This window comes from Penicillium macrosclerotiorum, assembly GCF_028827735.1.
Source record: "Penicillium macrosclerotiorum strain IBT 26536 chromosome Unknown utg000008l_segment0_segment0, whole genome shotgun sequence".
Classification (NCBI taxonomy): domain Eukaryota; kingdom Fungi; phylum Ascomycota; class Eurotiomycetes; order Eurotiales; family Aspergillaceae; genus Penicillium; species Penicillium macrosclerotiorum.
In genome coordinates this window covers 384,426-404,126 of record NW_026643087.1, presented here as the reverse complement: position 1 = coordinate 404,126, position 19,701 = coordinate 384,426, and the positions used below count along the sequence as shown (strand labels likewise).

Genomic DNA, 19,701 nt, shown 5'->3' with positions numbered 1-19,701 from the left:
TCCGCAGACTTGAGAAACCACCGAAAAACGCGAGATCAAAGCTTGAATGCGGTGGAGTCAATCTAAAAAGCAGAACTGGCGAAATCGAGGGGAACGCGCACGCTTAAAAACCTCGTGCTCATGGCCCCGGAGAAAAAAAAAAAGAGGAGGCTTCCCCCGCAAACACGGGGCATGTTGGTGCATTTTTTTTTTCAGGGATGAGAATTTTTGCGGAGATCATGCAAGCGACGAGCTCCGAAGCGAGCTGGACCAAGCTCGGCGGCTGCAGGTTCGGGCCAATTCAGATGCATTTTCGAAGCAACTGGGCGGCGCGACGGCACCGCATGATCGCAAATTAACCGAGTCTTCCCCGGATTGTGGCCCGGGCGCGGATCGGACCGAATCACACGAGCCGCGAGCCGCCAATCGGTGCATTCGAGGGGTGTCGCAGGCCGTTTCCAAGGAGCTCGGCAACATCATTCTTTTAACCGACCGGACTCCCCGCAGTTTCAAAATGTGGAGTGGCGGGCGACACCGATCAATGGTCCACGGTGCAAGGACCGCCGGGAGATGAAAAGGATGCAGGAGTTGCAGAATGTCCGGCCCTGGTGGTGATCATAGGGGGTAATGCGAACAGGCCATTGAAACGGGAGTCGACAGGGCCTTCCACGCAAGGTACGGAGCATTTCCCCAGATACTCGACCAACGGTTACGATCGCTATTCTGCTGCCCCTCACAGATTGCAGATCTATACGGTTCTCGATCTCCTAATCTGGATGTATGCAACCTCACTCTCACGGACGCCAGACAAGGGGTCTCAGACACCATGTTAAGGTTCGACTCCCACGGATCATCGAATATACGTTTACACTCAACTCAGGGCCGCTCGATCCGGGTCTGGTGAAAACCCGCGACTGGAGCTTCGACTCCGGATCGAAGGACCTATCTCGATCAGTCCAGTTACATCACATTACTCATGCGTGGGGAGCAGGGGAACGCACTATTTGATAAAATGGTATTTGATTTCTCACGAGGAGAGACTAGACGGTCGACGAAGATTAGACCATTATTCTGCTTACAAGAATACCGGCGTCGTTCCAGAACAGAGACAAGGCAACAGGGACGATAGTGATGGGGTTGAAGGTATCATGTAAGTCACCTGGATGATATCGAGACCAGCACGCAGGAAGACCCAAAGGAGCAGCCAGCATGATGCAGTGGTAGGACTGCCACATGGGAGAACCAAAATGTAATGACCTCCTCGCGGCCTCGTATCGGTGACGAAGAGTACTTTCTTCAAATATCTCGCTCGTTAGGCGATGCGTTCTAGATGGTTGGCTCCAGCTGGTACGAACATGCACGCATGGGGAGGCGTAGCAAATGGCCTCAGAAAGATGAGGTGAAATTGGGAGATTTCTTGCGTTGCTGTCTTCGGCGTGAGGCCAAATTTTCGGTATTCCTGATCGGTTGGAAGATATCTATGCTCGAGAATTATAAGGGTATGCTTCAATCCATGAAACTGTCAAGGTCAGCAATGGAAATCACAGCATCATCATTTGGCGTTGCAAAAGGAATAATAGTGATTATGGCATACCTTCTCGACCTCGCCGTTTCCAAAATGCCAGATTGAGAGCCAGAGCCAGAGCCGACCTCGATGGTTCTCATCATAGTTCTTGAGTTCTCGAAAATGGTAATTGACACTGCTATCTTAGTCTCAACCAGGGCGGGTGTTAGGGCTCGGTGTGCATCCGACGCGCCAAATAATATTCAGTTTTGAGATTGACTGGCTTGAAAGAAAGTATTTATTTGGCTAAAGCGACCTGAGGTATCTTTTGACGAATTAAGCAGGAGTTAAGCTCGTGTATCTTCCCCCTTATTCTCCGGATCTGATACTAGAAGCATCTTTTGTGGAGCTGAAAACTTTCAATAAGCGCGACTGCTGATTGCTTGGCGACGATACGGATAGGGTTTACCCGGGATTTCTGGAGTGGTACGTGAGTATGGTTGGTGCCAGAGAAGAGAGTGCCGAAGGCCATTTTCACTATGCACGCTTGATACTTGTGTATTATTGATTGCCGTGTCTATAGAGCTCACCCTGTATTCAAGTACTGTTTCATGAAATTTAACGGTCATCATTGAAGATGATTATTTTCATTTATCTTTCCATTTCAAAACAAGCTTTTCAGTTAGATGGGGTTGGAATTTATACCAAAGTTAGATCTATCCTACTTCATAGTTTCTTAGATTCGCGTGGGAGGCGACTCTTAGTTATGGTGAGAGACGGCAATTTGATAATTTGGCTTCTTGTCGTTGGTTGGTTTTCCGCTACGTGATCACAACCAACTCCCAATAGCACGAGGTGCCTTATGCAGTTCGAGATCCTCGTGTGCCCAATGACTCGTCAAGTTGCCTCACTTTCCGACGCAGGTGGGTGCTTAGTAATGTCCTAGATGCATTAGGCTGATAGCGAGGCGTCTCTGCGGTCGCAATCACTTCTCGTTACCCCTCCTCTCCCCTCGATTCTGTTGAATAGGTGAGATAATCACCTACCGACACGTTTGAGGCCAAACGATACTTATATTTCTTTCCGTTCACCGGGATATTCGCGGCGGCGGTAGTGGCCATTCATACGGCACAGTCGTTTTTCTAGATACCTATGAGGCTCCCGTGGCGAGGATGGCTTCCACAACATCATTTGAAGGTTCAAATGTGGGGGGATTCCAAATGGGCACCAACCACGGCTGGGTCACTAACCACTTCCATATGCCTGGTGAAGCAATAAAAGAGACAAACACTAGGTCTTGTACGTCAACAGGAAACTTGATTAATTGATTACACTCAATAATGGTTTCTTAGATGATCCATCGCAAGCCTACTATGTTATCCCATCCATGGAGAACCGTCACTTTACCGGCCGTGAATCCACCCTGGAGGAGCTTAAACGAAAGCTATTTCTTCAAGCGGATACTGAAAAACTAGCCCTATTCGGACTAGGTGGCATCGGCAAAACCCAGGTTGCTCTTCAACTAGCCCGCTGGGTAAAGGCGCATATACCAGACTGCTCTATTTTCTGGGCTCCTGCCCTAAGTCTCGAGAGTTTTGAGCAGGCCTGTTCGCAAATCGCGAAAGAGCTTCAAATTCATCAGAATGCAGACGGTGAAAGTGTTATGGAAATAGTGCACCGACAGCTGAGCTCTGATAAAGCCGGAAAGTGGCTTCTTATCATCGATAATGCCGATGACATAGAGTTACTTTCCAATGAGCTTGATCAGTATTTCCCCGCTAGTATGAACGGCGTAACATTGCTCACTACTCGCACCCGCGAGGTCGCGGTGTCTTTTGCTGGAAAGGATATACTTGAGCTCCAAAAGATGACAAAAGAGGAAGGCATTCCTTTTATTACAAAGATTATAGGAGAGAAGTCACTTTGTAGTGAAGAGTCTACTATACAGTTATTAGAGGAGCTAAACTTCCTACCTCTCGCTATTTCGCAGGCTGCTCACTATATTTGTCGAAATAATGGAACGACTACCCGGTACCTCGAGATTATGTACAAAACCGAAAAAGATCGGATGCGTCTGGCCAGTAGGAACTTCCACGATACCACTCGCTACCGGAAAATACCGAACGCGGTAACTACCACGTGGATTATCTCATTTAATCAGATTAAGGGCTCTGATCCCTCTGCTGCTGATCTGTTGGAATTTATGTCTTACCTTGAGCCAAAGTCAATCCCGCGATCTATTCTCCCAACTCTCGATTCGGAAGAAGAGATGGACTATGCAATTGGTACGCTATGCAGCTACGGCTTTCTAACACAAAGGAGCAATGAGAATATGTTTGATATGCATAGCCTTGTACAGCTATCCACACGAACATGGATAATAGAGGCACAGAAGACACAACAGATTATCGCGAACGTCACGCAACATATAAAAAGATGTTTTCCATCTGATGAATATACAAATCGTGAGATATGGAGAAGTTACCTTCCACATGCCCTGAAAATTGTTGGGCGAGAGGAAAACCGAGATATGGAGGAGAAGTATGAGTTACTTCTCAAGGTCGGCAAATGCGTCCTGGCTGATGGCCGAGCAAGAGAAGCTGTCAGTCTTTTAAGAGAGGATTATCTGTGGATTCAAACTCGCTATAACGAAAATCATCCTTCTCGACTATCGTATCAGCACGCTCTCGCACTAGCATATCAATTCGACGGGCAGATCAAGCAGGCTATAGAGCTGCTTGAGCACGTGGTCGCAGTAAATAGGAGAACGCTCGATGAAGAACATCCTGATCGACTAGCGTCTCAGCACGCCCTCGCACTAGCATATCGATCCAACGGGCAGGTTAAGCAGGCTATAGAGCTGCTTGAGCACGTGGTCGCAGTAGAAGAAAGAACGCTCGATGAAGAACATCCTGATCGACTAGCGTCTCAATACTCCCTCGCACAGGCATATGAATCTAACGGGCAGATCAAGCAGGCTATAGAGCTGCTTAAGCACGTGGTCGCAGTACAAGAAAAAAACGCTGGATGAAGAATATCCTGTCAATATAGCAGGATACGGTATAGGCTAGGAAAGCTGAGATCCAATGGAATGAGATGCTCAAATAGCGATGTATTGGGTGCCTGAACTATCTATGTGTGTAGGCGGGGGAATGTTGAATATCCCCTACCTCGCTGTCCAGCGCGTTACGGCGCTGTATTCCGAGTCTACCCGGAATACCATACAAAACATGTAGGAAATCGAGTATCCCTGTCACAATCTGACGCACACGGGAGAAGTGGGTCTTAGCGGTATTATGCCGTCTCCCTTCTCGACATATCCTGGTCGACTCACGTTCCGGAAGGCACTCCAAGACCTGAAGCAGTCCATTGAAATCGAGATTATGGAGGGGCTTTCACGACTCCATCCTGACGTTTAAGTTTAATCCAAACTTTTCACAGTTCAAATTTCTGTCACACTGTATTTACGTCTTGACTTCTGATCTTTGCGCCATGATGCCTCCCGAAGGAGAAAAAGTTCAGGTAGCTCATGAATTGTGGCGATCACTGTTACCGGTTGTTACAATATCATTTAATTTGAAGAAACAAAACAAAGGCTCCGCTATATAGGATTAAAGCTATCTTAGTGTTAATTTCTGAGAAATAAGGTATGAATGCAAAAGTGCAACGCAATTTTGCAAGATATTGCATCTTTGAACCGTGGATGGCTCTTCAGCTGCAGACAAAGAAAATTATTCCAAATCATCGAAATCAGCTTGGCATGCCGAGTGACAGCTTTCTGGTACTGGGACCCGTATGAGCTATGTTACATGAAAGGGCGAGTATCACTTCTCTCAACTCGTCTTGTTCCGTAGTTTTTCATCATACCTTTGAGTGCCATAAATCTAGCAAAATTAGTATTGATAAACATGCGATGCCTTTTAATCTACAAAATTCCCAAAATATTCGACATCTTTCCTTTTGAAAGAATAGCCTTTTTGGCTCGACAAGCCACGTATCTCCTCGTGTTTACATACAATCCTCCAACCATGCCCTTTCCCATCCATTATCGTGGGATCTTGCTCCCTTGATATACAAGTCCTCTCTCCGGGGATAGGAAGGAGAGTCTCTCTCAGCTCTGTACAATCCTTTAAAGGGTTGATAAGTCTGAGTATTCCAGAATCAGATTCTTAGGTCAGCAATGTGAGAAGCCTCAGCTATAACTATCTGGATTGCTATCGGATACCGGTATCATACCTAACACAAATGGATTCATGCCCAAAAATCATGATGCGAGTAGTACGAACCGCGTTAAATAGAAGTATCTCGTCTTGCGGCCAAAAGGGGCAGCCGGGAGATGGAAATGATGCCTATGCGCAACTAGATTCTGAGGACCTGTGAAATTGGCGCCGAAAGTGACAACCTCTGGTGCCAGAAACCGCCGCCTTTCCGCCCGTTACATTGGACGGCGAGCCGTCGCTTGACCGCCCACTAGTTACCTTGTGATGCCCACTAACGTAATTCACTGGCGAGTCGGACACATAGTGTAGTGGGGAAATGGCCAACGCTAGGGAGATCTCTGATTGGAAGATATCTCCTTAGCACAGTCTTTACAGGACACAGCTTAGCATCTCCAATATGGAGAGAATCAACCATTTACACATCTTTCGCTGAAGCAGCATCTGTTTCCTCTCTGGGAGGCTTCTTATCATCGTGGTGTGGTGTGGTTTGTTGGTTGGTTCGCTGATCCATCTCATCCTGCCTACATTCGTAGGTTTGCCGCAGAGCGCCCTGGTTCACTAGTTAATTGGTTACCGAGGTACGATTAGCTAAGAACTATTTGTGTTTATCGTACTAAAATTCGCTAGGAAGCGAGCAAAACCTACCGTAAAACAAAGCTTCTAGGACCGAAGAACCTAAGGCTGCTTTTAGCATACCTGATACTTCTTCGATATACCGGAACGCCGTTCTATAAGAAATATTGGTTGAAACTAGTATTTCCTTTAGGAAACACCTTTCCTATAACTCCTATAGTCTGGAATTAACGAAACACGGAGTATTACATAAAACAGCGGATAATTTGAATGGAGTTAAGTGTATAAGTAAAACAGCCTCGACTTAGGGTTCTTGCGATTTTATTGCTGTGGGCGACGAACTCGCCGCGCTCTACGACTATATAGAGCACTACTGGAATACCGATTGTCTACAAGCTAAAGCTTTTTACAATATGATTTAGTCTCCTCGTGAGTAATTCTATGCTAATCGCTAAGACTTTAATCTTATGGAAAAAACGCTGCTAAAAAACATAAATAAATCTAAACAGCTACAAGGATGAAGCGAAGAAGGCCCTGTAACTATACATTTTTATATACTAGAATTCTAGAAGGGGCTGTATAGCTAACAGGATTCTTAGTTAAGCGGGTCACTGTCCGAATAGACCTCTTCTATCTATATCCCTTGTAGCCTAGAATCTTACAAGCATGACGATACCCTCTTTGGACGAGGTGCTGTGCTTCTCCCGCCGAAAAGAGACCCAAAATTATTCCTCACCTTCTCCCCTGAAGTTCCTGTATCTGATTGGCTGCCAGATAGCATTGTAATAATCGAATCGGTCGTTCCAGAATGGAAAAAGGGGACCAATTTGCGATATAACTTCATTAGCTAAGTGTCCATGGAACATACAAGATGGCCCCTTTAGCCTCAGATTATACGGAGCGAAGAGACTACTTTCGAAGTACCGCCCTAAGCATTCATTCGGATACGGTTGACCCAAAATACTTCCTTGCTGTCTCTTCTAGACTGTCTTCAGCTTATCACAGGCCTCATCCTCCTAGTCACCCTCAAGCATCAAGTAGCAATATTCTTTCCTCATCGAACATCTCAGAGAGTTGCCTCGGACGGATTGTTGCTGTTCATTTGGCACAAAGAGTCCCTGAATATTAGTTAGGCTCCTTTGCGTGGAAATGGAATAGATTCCCAGAAGCGTACCTAAGAACGCGGGTAAAGGGTCTAGGAACCTCCGCCTTTCCTTCGCTGCTGTGAGCTCTCGGCTGCCTTCTTCATCGCCTCTTCCATTTCTCGCTTCTTCTTTGCTGCCTCGCGCCTTTGCTGGGATTCCTCTGCTGCCTTTCGCATGCGTGCCTCTTCTTCGTCATTGGGAACTTTGATAAAGCTGCCGCTATCAGTCATCTTGTCGCTTGAGAGTATGGCTCTGTGGTGAGTTAATATATTGGAGCAGAAGTAGCCTTGAGGAAGGAACTGGCTAAACTATCGATCAACAAATTTCAAAGCATAGACATGATCCACAGCTTTACCTGGGTTATTTCTATCGTCAAAAAAATGTATGATTGTGGTTCTAGAGTAGCGGGAAGTTGGCGCCTTTGAATAATTTAGGACGCAGAGGTAATCAGTTACTTTGCCAAGGGATAGGTGGTTGAAGTAACCCAGCAATGGCGCGGACACCATCAAGCGCTGTTTGATGCCCGTAGTCTGAGCAGATCGGGCAGGGTCGCTAACATCAAACGTTCCACCACCCGCCATGCACGTTTCAACATGCAAGGAAAGTTCCGGCTTGGATGGCTGCCAGGACGTGAAATCGCCTCGACGCGATATGCATGTCTCGGTGTGCGTCAGCCCCTGCCTCCCGGTGCCCCATTCCTCCTCGAGATCATTCATTGGCAAGGGATGAATGAGGCTTTCTGTCGCTCTCATAACCTTTATTTGCCCCGAGGTCTACGTCATTCTACTGAGTCTATTCAGGCGTTCTTTTTTGCATTAGGAGCTCTCTTCTCCAATTAATCCGATGCTATCTACAGATATCACAAAATGATTGGCGAGGCAGACATGGTACCAGGCAGGCCCTGCGGACATGGAGCGGCCGCGAATCGAGTGTCAGGGGCTGTAACCTGAGGATTATTAATCAACGCCGTTCCGCTTGGCCAATCCCAGACCAGTCAGTTTTCCCCTTAATCCATCCACTTTCTCAGGGTCACTCATGCGATTCAAATCTTCTAGCGCTATATTCCTACTTGATCTTTCCCCACACTGTATCCTTTCCCCAACACCTCCGCATCCCAATGGCTCAGATGCCTCAGCAGAAGACATTCTCGCTCGAGACATACTTTGACGAGCTAGAGGAGACCAACGGCGATGACGAATGCAGGGCCTGGTTAAGTAGAGCTTTTGACTCAAAGGATGAATTGGCCATTTTTGTCGCCAAACACCGAGAAGGAGAGAAACCCGGAAAATATGTTGATTTTCTTAAGGGTTCCTTCAACTTCAGCTTTCGTTTCAGCTTCGTCGATGGACGGCCAGATGTCATTATTCGGTTTCCGAAGCCCGGACACACGGCTACCCTTTATAGGGACGAAAAAGTCGCGAATGAAGTCCAGGTCATGGAATACCTCCGCCAAAACACTGATATCCCTATTCCTCGTGTTCACAGCTGGGGCTTGACTGCTGAGAGTCCACAACACCTTGGACCATTCATTATTATGGATTACGTAAACGGTACACTTTTATCAACTGTCTTAAAACAACCCGACCAAGAAAATATGGTTATGAACCCGAATATCGACAACACTATGTTGGACAAGATTTATTATCAGATTGGCTATTTTATATTCCAGCTTTCTCAGCTTTCGTTTGCTAAGATCGGGGCTATCTCGAAGGATCCTACTTTAAATATGTGGCACGTTACTAGAAGACCACTGACATATAATATGAACGAGTTGGCCACTGTTGCTGGCTACCCCGAGGATCAATTTCCAACTGTACCGTTTGACCGTGCAACCGATTATCTGAGATCGGTCGCGAACGAGCACTTGATCCACCTTTGGACCCAACGCAACCTTGCTGACAATCCAAAAATCGCTGAAAAGCGGTTTATTGCCCGCCATCGGTTCGCACAGCTAGTTTCAAAGTATTATCCTGATGAGTGTGGGCTATTTATACCCTTCTGTGATGACATGCGACCATCAAATATGCTTATAGATCCGGAAACACTCCGGATCACTGCTATTCTCGACTTCGAGTTTACGAATGCCATGCCTGCCGAGTTCACGTATGACCCACCCTGGTGGCTGTTGCTCTCTGGACCTGAAATGTGGCTTGAGCGCGGCGGAATGGAAGAGTTCTTGACTCTCTATGAGCCCAGAATGGAACAATTTTTGCGAGCTTTAGAGCGAGTGGAACTTGAAGTCATGTCAGGTGGCAAAAAACCCGCTGGACTGTCTCTCTCTAGCCGGATGCGCGATTCATGGAAGAGTGGGCGATTTTGGTTCGACTATGCGGCAAGGAAGAGTTTTGATATCGACACCATCTACTGGGCTGCATTAAATCACAACGGTGCAGATTCTGAGTTGCTTGATGATAAGTCGCGTGCAGAGATGGAATCATTTACGCAGACTAAGATGGAGCAGTTGAAGGCATATAAAGAGGAGTGTACTGCTCGTTTTTCTTCGAAGGCATAGTGGATTTGTGGCGATACTGTCCAATCTGCCAACAATGCGTTTTTCCCTGAACTCATCCAAAATCATGTATATTAATGTGATATACGTTATAATCAGCTGGCCTGTAGTGCCCGTATCAGCGTTCCATGATTCAGGGCCCTAGTTGTTAACCGCCAACTGACTTTGTGTAGCCGAAGGAGCCAAGTCGCTTTGAAAAGTTCATTTGCTAATATCTGATTGTAGTTGCATGGCTGATTGTCTGTTCCTGGCTTCAAGCCAAGAATGAAGATCAGTTGTCCTGTCAAACGCCCAGTGATGACGAACACCCAGTACGTCGCAATTTCTCAATATCCCTCCTCCTTTTGCATCAAACTTGCGGCCGGGGAGTTGCCTCTATGTTTCATCATCGAGGAATCGAAAATTGATTGAGGTGGCATAGCACAGACTCCACGTTGGTATTGGTAAGGAAATGGGTGTTGATATTGCTGAAACCTCCTGTGAAACTGCTGAAGAACCTGCCAAGGAATAAATTGCTGGAAGTGGTTCGGGTACGCTTGCTGAACTGGTGTGCAGGCAATGAGTACCGTATGAGATGAATAAGACGTGAAGTGGTGGGAAATAACCAGAAAGATCTCAGGATTTCGATACCACCAAATGAATACTTCTCGTATATTCTAAGGTCATTAGCATTATTGTCAAATTAGTTCTAACACGTTCTTGCTTATAGCCTGTCTTAACTTGCCTGTTGGGCAATGTGACGGCGGAACTCCAGTACCCAACCAGGACAGCTGAGGCGACGATACGCGCTCCGTGACAACCCCGCAACACCTTCTACAGGGGTCTATCCCTGCTTCGGCCTTACATCAGAGAAAGTGATACTAATACAATTACTTCTACTTCAATAGTTCCCGTCTGTTGTTCCGGGGTCTTTAATCCCATGACAAGATAGACCAGCCCAGTCACCAATAAGGAAGCAGAATTCCACGAAAAAAGAGACAGGGGGTTGACCAGGGAGGTGGGTTGCTTCAAATACTTGATTATGTTAGTTGGAAGAACCAAATGAGTCTGAAAATGACACCAAATAATCTAAAACAGGAGACATTAACAAGTGGGTGCATGATAACCAAGGATCGATCAAACGATTATATGCAAGTCTCCGGATCCATGCATTTCCATCAAAAAAAAAAATGAAACAACTAGACATATCTTGAAAACTCTCATGAATAACCTTCTTTCTTTGAGCTCACTGAAGTAATATTCATGCTGACTATCCATTGATGAATGGTGGGTCCGCTAGTGGGATCTCCTGCATAACCAAGATATTACAATGGGCCACTCCTCGTGCAACGTGACACTACATTTACTACCCCTTCTGATATCATTCATGCAAGACAGTCTAATGACCAGGGTCATGGAAGCGCGGCTAGGTACCACAAAGACTAGACGCACGAAACAACAGCTGACGGCGACGATTAGAGTTCAAGGAGGCCTTTCTGATAGGGGCCTCAGATTGAACGAGGATCGTTTGTCGTAGAAATGACGGGTTTAAATAAGAGCCTGATGATTCCTTGCAGTCGTACATCATAGTTACTTCTGAGATTGTGCTCTATGGCCTCCCTGGAAACCCTCGACATCGATCCCAGCGGGAGAGGCCACCGACCACTTGCGTATAATCCTCCAACCACGGCGACCTTCAAGCTGAACAATTGTATGTTTGAAGAGAAAGCATTTGACTCCAGGGAAATCTTGAGTTGACAAAGAACCCGAAAAAGCCAGCAATATTCCTGTTCTAGGTTTCAGGGCCACCAGAAGTTAGTTTCTCTCCCCACCTCTTTGTACAAGACGCCAGAAGATGGCATATTAAATGACTATCCTGCTGTGTCTGACATAAGAGCTTTAGGTGGCGTGTCTTGCTCCCCAGAAGATAAGAATCATCTCTCTGATTCAATAGTTCGAGCGCTCCAAGCCGGATACCGATTGATCGAGACCTGCAAGACTTCCGCAGCCGAGGAACTCGTTGGGCAGGCTATCAGACAGTCCGAAATCCCTCGGTCCGAGATCACCGTCGTGACGAAGTTGTGCGCAGAGGATTGGCATGATGTCCGTGGAGCCTTTGCGAGGTCCCGACGCTCGCTGGATACCTATATCGACATCTATGTCTTGCAGTCGCCACAGGGATTATCGAAGGAATCGTCCCGTCGCTTGCTGCCGGGTGAGAGTCCCAACTTTACCCAGGTCTACAAAGAGATGGAAAAACTTGTTGGTCCGCATTGTAGGGGCCTGGGTATCAGTCACTTCTCCCAGAAAACATTAGAGGTGCTGCTTGAGCAGATCACGATCATGCCGTTGATCAATGAGATCGAGATTAATCCTCTCAACCCAAACCTGAAATTGGTCCCCTATTGCCTTGAGAAAGGTATACGACCTGTAGCCTGCCGGTAAGTGGTTGCATCGTCATCCAAGGCGTATCCCCCGGAAGATTGATATAGAACCAGGCCTCTGGCAGATAGCCCTACAGACAGACAGGCACATTCCATGTTAAATGACGAGATTCCGCTTCTCAATTCTCTTGCATCCGCCTACAACATTTCAGCCAGCGTCATAATTCTATCATGGCTTGCGCAGCGGGATATCGTCGCAATGCTGGACGCGGGCTTGCCAAGTCAGATTGATGCTAATCTAGAACTCGTGAAGCTCAAGACGGATGAAATGAACGAAATCAACTCCTTACACCAGAAGATTGGATTGACACGAGTTACCAACCCAGCGGATGCTCTTGGATTGAGGATTCCAGGGGAAGCGGAGGCAGCCAGGGGATGGACGGCACAGGACATGGGGTGGGAGGATGACCAGGGCAGATGCTTGACTTGAATACCATTGACCCGCATGCGACGCACACCAGGGCAGGGAGAGTACAGTTGAATGGCTAAGAACGAAATAGAAATTGAAAGGCTATTTTTGATTCCTCTAAAAGGTATCTATCATGAATCATTAAAGTATGGGTTTCAAGGTCTCCAGGACCGTTGGAGAAGGCAATTATTTACGCTGCCACAGGCGCATTCGCACCAGTATTGATGTTCTTCTGACGTCGGTAGTAATATTGCGCGCAGAGAACTGCTGCCAGCACCCATGAAGCCCCGGCCAAGGCACAAACTGCGGTGAGACCATGGATGTACTTGGGCGCATCCTCAGTGCGAAAGATCTGGGAGCCGGAAATACCGGCGCAATTGGCGGCCATCACGACGAGACTAGACAAGTCAGTATGAAGCGTTCGTTTTTGTGGTGCTCTGAGAAGTAGAGAATGAAAAACTTACGCCATGGCAACACTTCGTTCTTGGGGCGTGCGGCAGTAGACCGATAGCCAACCGACATTCAGAATGCTAATTCGGTTTGTTAATTATGGATATGAAAGGTTGAACTGGAGAAGGGAGAACATACTGCATGCTGCAATAGGACACATTGGCGACAGCGATGACGCCATACCGGTGCCATTTTGATGAAGTGTATGGGGTGGTTCGCAGGCAGGCGTAGGAGATCACGTTCCAGGTAATAGCAAGCAGTACCCAGGGTCCACGGTGTCCGGTGAAATCACTAGAGGGAGTAAGTCAGGCTGTTCCAAAGGCAGGAGAAAAAATTAGACATACGCGGCAAAAGAGAGTACCGTCAACCAAACAATGCTGCAGAAGACTGGCACCGAGGCCAAGGCATTGGCTCGAATTGCGCTGAATCCCATGGACTTGATCATGCTGGGAGTGTATTGGGTCAAGCCCTGGAATCCGGACATTGCCACCAGCGTGACGAAGACATGCTGCATAATGCGCGGCTGCTTCAGGGTCTTCCAAATATCGGATCGGGAGATCTGAATGTGGCCCTTGGCCTTGCGAGGATCGTCCAGAAGAACACGGTTGCGGATGATGTGCGACTCGCGCTCGGTAAAGTAACTCCAACGGCCGAAGCTGATCAGGGGGCGGCCATCGCCGGCCTTAGGAGGTACAAGCAGGGTGAAGAAGATGCCAATGAAGAGCGTGAGGAGCCCCTCAACTGTGATGACAAGGTTCGTTAGGGCACATTCGGATTTATCCCAGACCGGATATTCAATCTCTGCCACTCACCTAGGAAAATCCAACGCCAGCCCTCCAGCCCGTGACGGCCCGAGAGTCGTAGTAGACCGGCTGATATCAAGCTCGATGTTCCAGAGGCGAGCATCTGACCGTAAAAGAACAGACTGGTGCGCAGACTGGTCTCATCCTTCTTGTACCATGTTGAAAGATAGTATAGAGCTCCTGAAATCTCGTCAGTTCTGATTTAATAATTTAGGTCCGTTGTGCATCATGGGGAGCATACCGGGAATGAAGCCACCTTCACAGAAACCTAACAGGATGCGAGTGACCAAATAGGCCGGATAGGACTGGATAAAGGCCTGGAAGGTTGCCACCAGCCCCCAGGCAAACAATTGGCCGGACAACCAAACGCGCGGTCCGATCCGCTGCATAATGATATTTGAGGGGATCTCCGAGAGCACGATGCCCACCGAGAGCAGCTGGGAACCGATATTGACTTGGTTCGTGGTGATGTTCAGATCCTTGGTAATGGTGGATGTGAGGACGGCGCTGATATTGCCTCGGTCCATTTGCAGTGCGAAGAAGGCGAGGGCGAGGGTCGGAATGAGGATGAAGTCGATCCTGGAGGTTCCACTCGTTAGGGATTCATTCTTCCTTGGGACTATCTAGGGTTCTTCTTGATCGATGGACGTCGATCCGGGGGATGACGATTGGGGGCACTCACTTGCGCTTGACGGCAGCTTCCTCGCCGTCCCAGTCTTTAATAATGCCCTGGTCGATCTCACTGGGCGGCGAGTCGAGGATTTTCTCCTGGATGTGTTTCTCGGCCACGATATCCTGGTCGGATATGCGGCGATCGAGGGGAGACCCCGACATGGTGAAGCAAAAGAATTATGATATAAACAAAGGCAGGTAGGGCTTGGTGGGTCGGGACGGGGTATAGATCTGGCGACTGTGTTTCCAATGATTGCTGAGCGTATAATTGTATGCTTGTATGATTTTCTGCATTTCACTGGACCGGGGCATCGTGCCCTTCTTATGGGACGACGCGCTCTCTATTTTCCTCGCTTATCGAGGCTTGCGTAGGACGATAACTTCCCACGAGCCGCCAAGTTGGCCCCGTTGTCGCGACACGGCGGGGAGGAATGGCGCAATCACGGGCCCGTCACCGCACTCGTTTGCCGAACCGACTCGTCACGCTTTGCCGTCGACGAGCACGGCAGGCATCGCCTGGCGGTTTAGTTGCGTCGTGGGTCCCTCAGGCGGTGTTGCTCATCGACCTACCGCTTAGGAATGTGGGATGTGGCGTGGTTGGTGGTGGTGGTCGAGGCCGTACAACGAACTATACGGCCACCAATCCCAGCTAACGAGATCGATGTGTGTTCGGGATCATTATCTTGTTTTTTTTCCCCTTTTCTTGTCCATCTTATGTTTTATCTTTGATTTTCTATTTTTTTTCTTACTTTCCTACTCTGAACGGGTCTCAAATATGTTCAATTATACAGGTTTATGTAGAAACAATTCAATGCTTTCTATAGTCGTAAATTCATAATCTAGGGTATATACGTCTTTTCCGGTGTTCTCGACCCCCTCGCAAGGATGGACTACTGCTCAGCACACTATACCCACACATCCCACGGCAGGCCATAGCGACTAGTCAGGGGCACCTGGGGGCCCTCCGCAGCGAGAACATAGCCAGCATCGCACCAGTCAAAGGACACTGCTGGTTGGATCTCGTAGAAGGCATCATATCGCTCTTCCAACGCGTCCTGCAGACTGAAGACCGGGTCTTCGGGATGCAGTACATCCCATGGCTCAATGCAGGTAACGCCCTGGCACGACTTGAGCACCAGGAGGAGGGCATCCAGACGGGCGATCGCCTGCGATAAGCTGCGACCCAGAATCTGGGGGCTCTGGTCATCGGACCGTGCGGTCGGGTACAGGTTGTGGAGCTGATACGGATCCGTCTACGTAATCGCAGGTTAGTAATGGTGATCAGAGGCAGATCGGGAGAAGGGCCGGAACATACTGAAAGATCATATAGCTCGTGCTCGTTGTTGCACCATACGGAGTAGTACAGGTTGTAATTCTCGCCTAAGAGACGGACAGACTTGTAGGTGTTGTTGGGGATCATTGTGGAACCGTCAGGGCCTATATATTAGAAAAATGAAGATTAGTTGATGCACGAACTCGAGCTGCTAGATAGCGGATAAATCTAGAAATGGAACAGACGTACCGATCCTGGAATAGGTGCCCTCGGCCACAGCAAAGCCCCAGAATTCAACCGTGACATGCTCATGGCGGCGACCAGAGAATGCCGGCGTGACCGGGATGGCCGTGCCATCGAAGTCCGCGCGAGGGGGGATGCCCGCCAGCTCAAAGATGGTGGGCGCCAAATCAATATGGGTGGTCACCGAATCCTGGACGGAGCCTTCGGCGATGCCCGGTCCTCGGATGAACAGGGGGACCCGGATGTCCTCCTCGAACCCGCAAGTCTTACCGGGAGGTAGACGATGCTGGCCGATGTGGAAGCCGTTGTCCGAGGTGTAGATGATATATGTGTTGTCCAGCTGGTCGCTCGCTTCCAGCCGCGCCACGAGGGAGTCCACCATCTCGTCCACACCTTGCAGAGCACGGAGACGGGATCGGTAGAAGTGGTCGTTGTATTCGATTTCAGACTGGTTCTGCTGAGGGAGATCACGTACCCAACTCACACCGCTCGGCTAGTTTGGTCGTCAGCGGGGGGACTTGTTCGCACGTTCCTACCGCACTACTGGCACCCTCTGTCTCTACACGTACCTCGTCCGGGTTGAAATGCTTGGTGCGCGGCACCTTTACATCTGGAAACAGATGTTGGTGTCGCTCCAGGGGAATCGGGGCGCTCATCTCGATCTTGCCTTCGGCTAGATCACCTGGGTCGACATTCGAGTGCGGTGCGACGGGAGACACGGTCACGAAGAAGGGCCGGTCGCCCGCCAAAGCGTCGTCCAGGAAGCCGAGGGCTTTCTGCGTGATGACGTCGATCGTGTGTTGGCCCTCGTAACTGACGGGTGGCTCATGGTTCCGCTGGTAGGTGGAGTTGAGGTAGGAGTAGGTATAGGGGTCCATGAGGAAGTCGGATCCATTGAAGCCGTTGACATACGGGCTGTCATAGTTGTCCACGGTGTGGGCATTGAACAGCTTGCCGGTATAGTAGGTGTCATAACCAGCATCCTGAAGCCAAACAGGCAAAAAATTGTCGTTGAAGCCGCGATCAACGAATTTGGGGTATCCACCTGGATCCGTCAGTGATTGCTCTTAGGTGCACCGCGATATATCGAGGCGGGTCGGCCGCTGCTTACCGTATGGCGGTTTCACGTCTGTGACGTTGGTGTTGTGTGCCTGGCGGCCCGTCCACAAACTGACTCGGGAGGGACAGCAGAGCGCGGTGGTCACAAAGTGATTTCGGAAAAAGGTGCCCTTGTCGCGCAAATGCTTCCGGATGAGCGGGGTGTAGGCGACAGAGTCCAGCTCAAGGTCCTGGTCGTCGGTGATCACAAAGAGGAAATTGGGTGGTTTTGACGAGCTGGCGGAGGGAGAAGGGAGGCTCATGATGGATTGGAGGGCATTTTGGATCTGACTGCCGATGGCGGCGCCTTCGGCGACCACGATGCAGCTTGCGACAGCGGCCAACAGCTTCATGGTGCTCCGCCCCCGTCAATGTTCGTAGGCTCAAAGGAGAAAAAAAGGCGTACGTGAAAAGGTAGAGAGGGAAAGGGAAAGACGACAGAGGAAGAAGACGAAGCTGGGGAGGGACAAGCAATATGAGAAACGCGATGCCGAATGCCGGATGCTTGGTGCTGTCCCACTCTGGTGTGTCTTTTCCCTCTTCCCTCCGAACACTCTCGAGCCTCTCGTCTGGTTCGGCAGTCTTGGTCTCTTGTCGCCGCGAACTGTATGTCGTGATCTCCCAGGCCCCGCTTTTGTCGGCAAAGACGTTATGTGGGGAAAAACGTCCATGATGCCATCACCGGGGGCGATGGCGATCCGGTCGGAGACCCACTCGAGGGGATTGAGGCGTCGGGTTTTCCGGTCGAGATCGCAGGCGAGAAGGTTCATGCCGGGGCGGGAATGCGGGTTCGAGACCGTCTGGCCTCCACGAGGGACAACCCGGGACCCTCAACCGGTTGCACCCCTTAACCGACTCGAACTTGATATCCGCATGGCATTCAGGTCAGGCACGCGGGCCCGACGATTGGACGGGATGTCAGTGGAGCCCCGCATTGCGTGCTCCACGCGACAAATGGTTAATGCCGGAGATGGCGTGTCAGGGCGGCTGTGATGATGACAGCTGCGACGTGATTCAAAGCTGGAAGTCGATTTCTTTTGATTGTGGAAAACATGGCCCATCGACCATGACCATCGGGCTACTGGTTTGGTGCATGAATCTACACAACCTCTCTCCCCTCTGCGCTACACTCGATAGCGAAATTAGCTTCCTATTTTCTCGGCGCTCAGGCAAAGGCACGAGTGTAAGCATATTTATTTCACGGACATCGATAGAGAGCCGACTGGGGCAGATATTGAATAGTAGATAAAACTGCACGTCAGGTTCTGGATTGTGTGTTGATTTGGGCCCTCTCGAGTACGGGGGGATGCACGTGATGGGATGCCTTTTCGTGGAATCGACGAGGGAGACGCTCCGGCAGTTGCGGCCTTCAGTGGACTGACTCACTACTGATTGCAGGAATAATCTGGCAGCAAATTCTGCAAGTGCTGTTCCATCCAAGAATGTGCTTGATCATGGCCCCGACACATCCATGTCGTTCGAATATACAATGGTGTTCAAAAGTATTTGCCGATCCCCACTTTCACCACCCCAACCTCAAATATATATATCTGTTACACTACACACCACACCACCATCTTTCTAGATATATATTTCTAGTAAAAGAATCCAAATTCGGGTGGGTCCAACTCGCTTAGCAACCACTAATATTTTGTATAAAAGCCCTTTTCCTTCCGCACAGCTTCTAATCTTCTTCCTATCCCCAAAATCAACCGTATTACGTATGTCTGATTTCATTGGGAATCAGACGCAGGTTGGGGAGGGCCCGCAAGAGGACAGTCGATGCCGACGGTTACTCCTCCCGCAGTGATGTAGGAGCGGTCGTATAAAATCCTCGAAAACAATAGCATCCATAGATCCCCGAACCCCCTACGAGAGGACAACACGATCTTAGCCCGAGGCAGGCAATATCGGGTCTCGCTATCGCTGTCCCTGGTGGAATGAATGAATCTTGACAGGGCCCATCCTCAAAGGAGACCAGTCAGTCCTTCTCAATCCCGCACGCTTATCACAGCCAGACTCATCAACATACACTAGGGGGTTCGGATCGGAAAGCCGATGGTACATAAAGTAGTAGTCTCGTAAATCCGTATTTTGTTGCCCGTGCTATCCTCCGTGCTGCCTTTTTAGTCTAACCAATCGATGCTAGGGCTCTGCCATGCTGTAGATTGTCACCGGCACACGGAACTCAGCCCACCAAGCCGCCACCATTTCATCCTGGTATAGATCGGACTGCTCGAAACGATGTTCGTGGAGAGCTTCTAGCATAGGTAGGGTAATGCTTCGTCGGCGGCCGATACAGTTAGCGGGGGATAACACAGTTCCAAGGCCCTTGAGATTCGACCGGACAGCTTCGGCAATCTGTGCGTTGTCGAGTCTTTTGCGATCTTGAATCATGTC

At 49.1% G+C, this 19,701-nt stretch overlaps 7 protein-coding genes across 7 annotated transcripts; 3 read left to right on the top strand and 4 right to left on the bottom strand.

Moving 5' to 3' along the window:
* Nucleotides 1–2,742: 2,742 nt before the first annotated feature.
* On the top strand, nucleotides 2,743–4,305 carry N7462_008335 (tetratricopeptide repeat protein; the record flags this gene model as incomplete). Its single annotated transcript, XM_057080050.1, has 4 exons — nucleotides 2,743–2,782; nucleotides 2,836–3,768; nucleotides 3,868–4,238; nucleotides 4,282–4,305. 4 exons carry the CDS (start codon nucleotides 2,743–2,745, stop codon nucleotides 4,303–4,305), a joined length of 1,368 nt encoding a protein of 455 aa, XP_056930378.1.
* A 3,166-nt stretch (nucleotides 4,306–7,471) lies between these two features.
* N7462_008334 (uncharacterized protein) lies at nucleotides 7,472–8,137 on the bottom strand (the record flags this gene model as incomplete). The annotated part of the gene is made up of 2 exons (XM_057080049.1): nucleotides 7,472–7,729; nucleotides 7,877–8,137. The coding sequence occupies 2 exons, from the start codon at nucleotides 8,135–8,137 to the stop codon at nucleotides 7,472–7,474; spliced, it is 519 nt and encodes a 172-aa protein (XP_056930377.1).
* A 401-nt stretch (nucleotides 8,138–8,538) lies between these two features.
* N7462_008333 (phosphotransferase family protein) lies at nucleotides 8,539–9,933 on the top strand (the record flags this gene model as incomplete). The annotated part of the gene is made up of 1 exon (XM_057080048.1): nucleotides 8,539–9,933. One exon carries the CDS (start codon nucleotides 8,539–8,541, stop codon nucleotides 9,931–9,933), a length of 1,395 nt encoding a protein of 464 aa, XP_056930376.1.
* A 1,587-nt stretch (nucleotides 9,934–11,520) lies between these two features.
* On the top strand, nucleotides 11,521–12,783 carry N7462_008332 (uncharacterized protein; the record flags this gene model as incomplete). The annotated part of the gene is made up of 3 exons (XM_057080047.1): nucleotides 11,521–11,620; nucleotides 11,864–12,350; nucleotides 12,408–12,783. 3 exons carry the CDS (start codon nucleotides 11,521–11,523, stop codon nucleotides 12,781–12,783), a joined length of 963 nt encoding a protein of 320 aa, XP_056930375.1.
* A 169-nt stretch (nucleotides 12,784–12,952) lies between these two features.
* On the bottom strand, nucleotides 12,953–14,849 carry N7462_008331 (uncharacterized protein; the record flags this gene model as incomplete). Its single annotated transcript, XM_057080046.1, has 7 exons — nucleotides 12,953–13,160; nucleotides 13,227–13,292; nucleotides 13,351–13,503; nucleotides 13,557–13,953; nucleotides 14,025–14,195; nucleotides 14,257–14,594; nucleotides 14,698–14,849. 7 exons carry the CDS (start codon nucleotides 14,847–14,849, stop codon nucleotides 12,953–12,955), a joined length of 1,485 nt encoding a protein of 494 aa, XP_056930374.1.
* Nucleotides 14,850–15,592: 743 nt separating this feature from the next.
* On the bottom strand, nucleotides 15,593–17,654 carry N7462_008330 (sulfatase family protein; the record flags this gene model as incomplete). Its single annotated transcript, XM_057080045.1, has 5 exons — nucleotides 15,593–15,940; nucleotides 16,003–16,124; nucleotides 16,210–16,696; nucleotides 16,773–17,248; nucleotides 17,315–17,654. The coding sequence occupies 5 exons, from the start codon at nucleotides 17,652–17,654 to the stop codon at nucleotides 15,593–15,595; spliced, it is 1,773 nt and encodes a 590-aa protein (XP_056930373.1).
* Nucleotides 17,655–19,446: 1,792 nt separating this feature from the next.
* N7462_008329 (uncharacterized protein) lies at nucleotides 19,447–19,698 on the bottom strand (the record flags this gene model as incomplete). The annotated part of the gene is made up of 1 exon (XM_057080044.1): nucleotides 19,447–19,698. One exon carries the CDS (start codon nucleotides 19,696–19,698, stop codon nucleotides 19,447–19,449), a length of 252 nt encoding a protein of 83 aa, XP_056930372.1.
* Nucleotides 19,699–19,701: the final 3 nt, after the last annotated feature.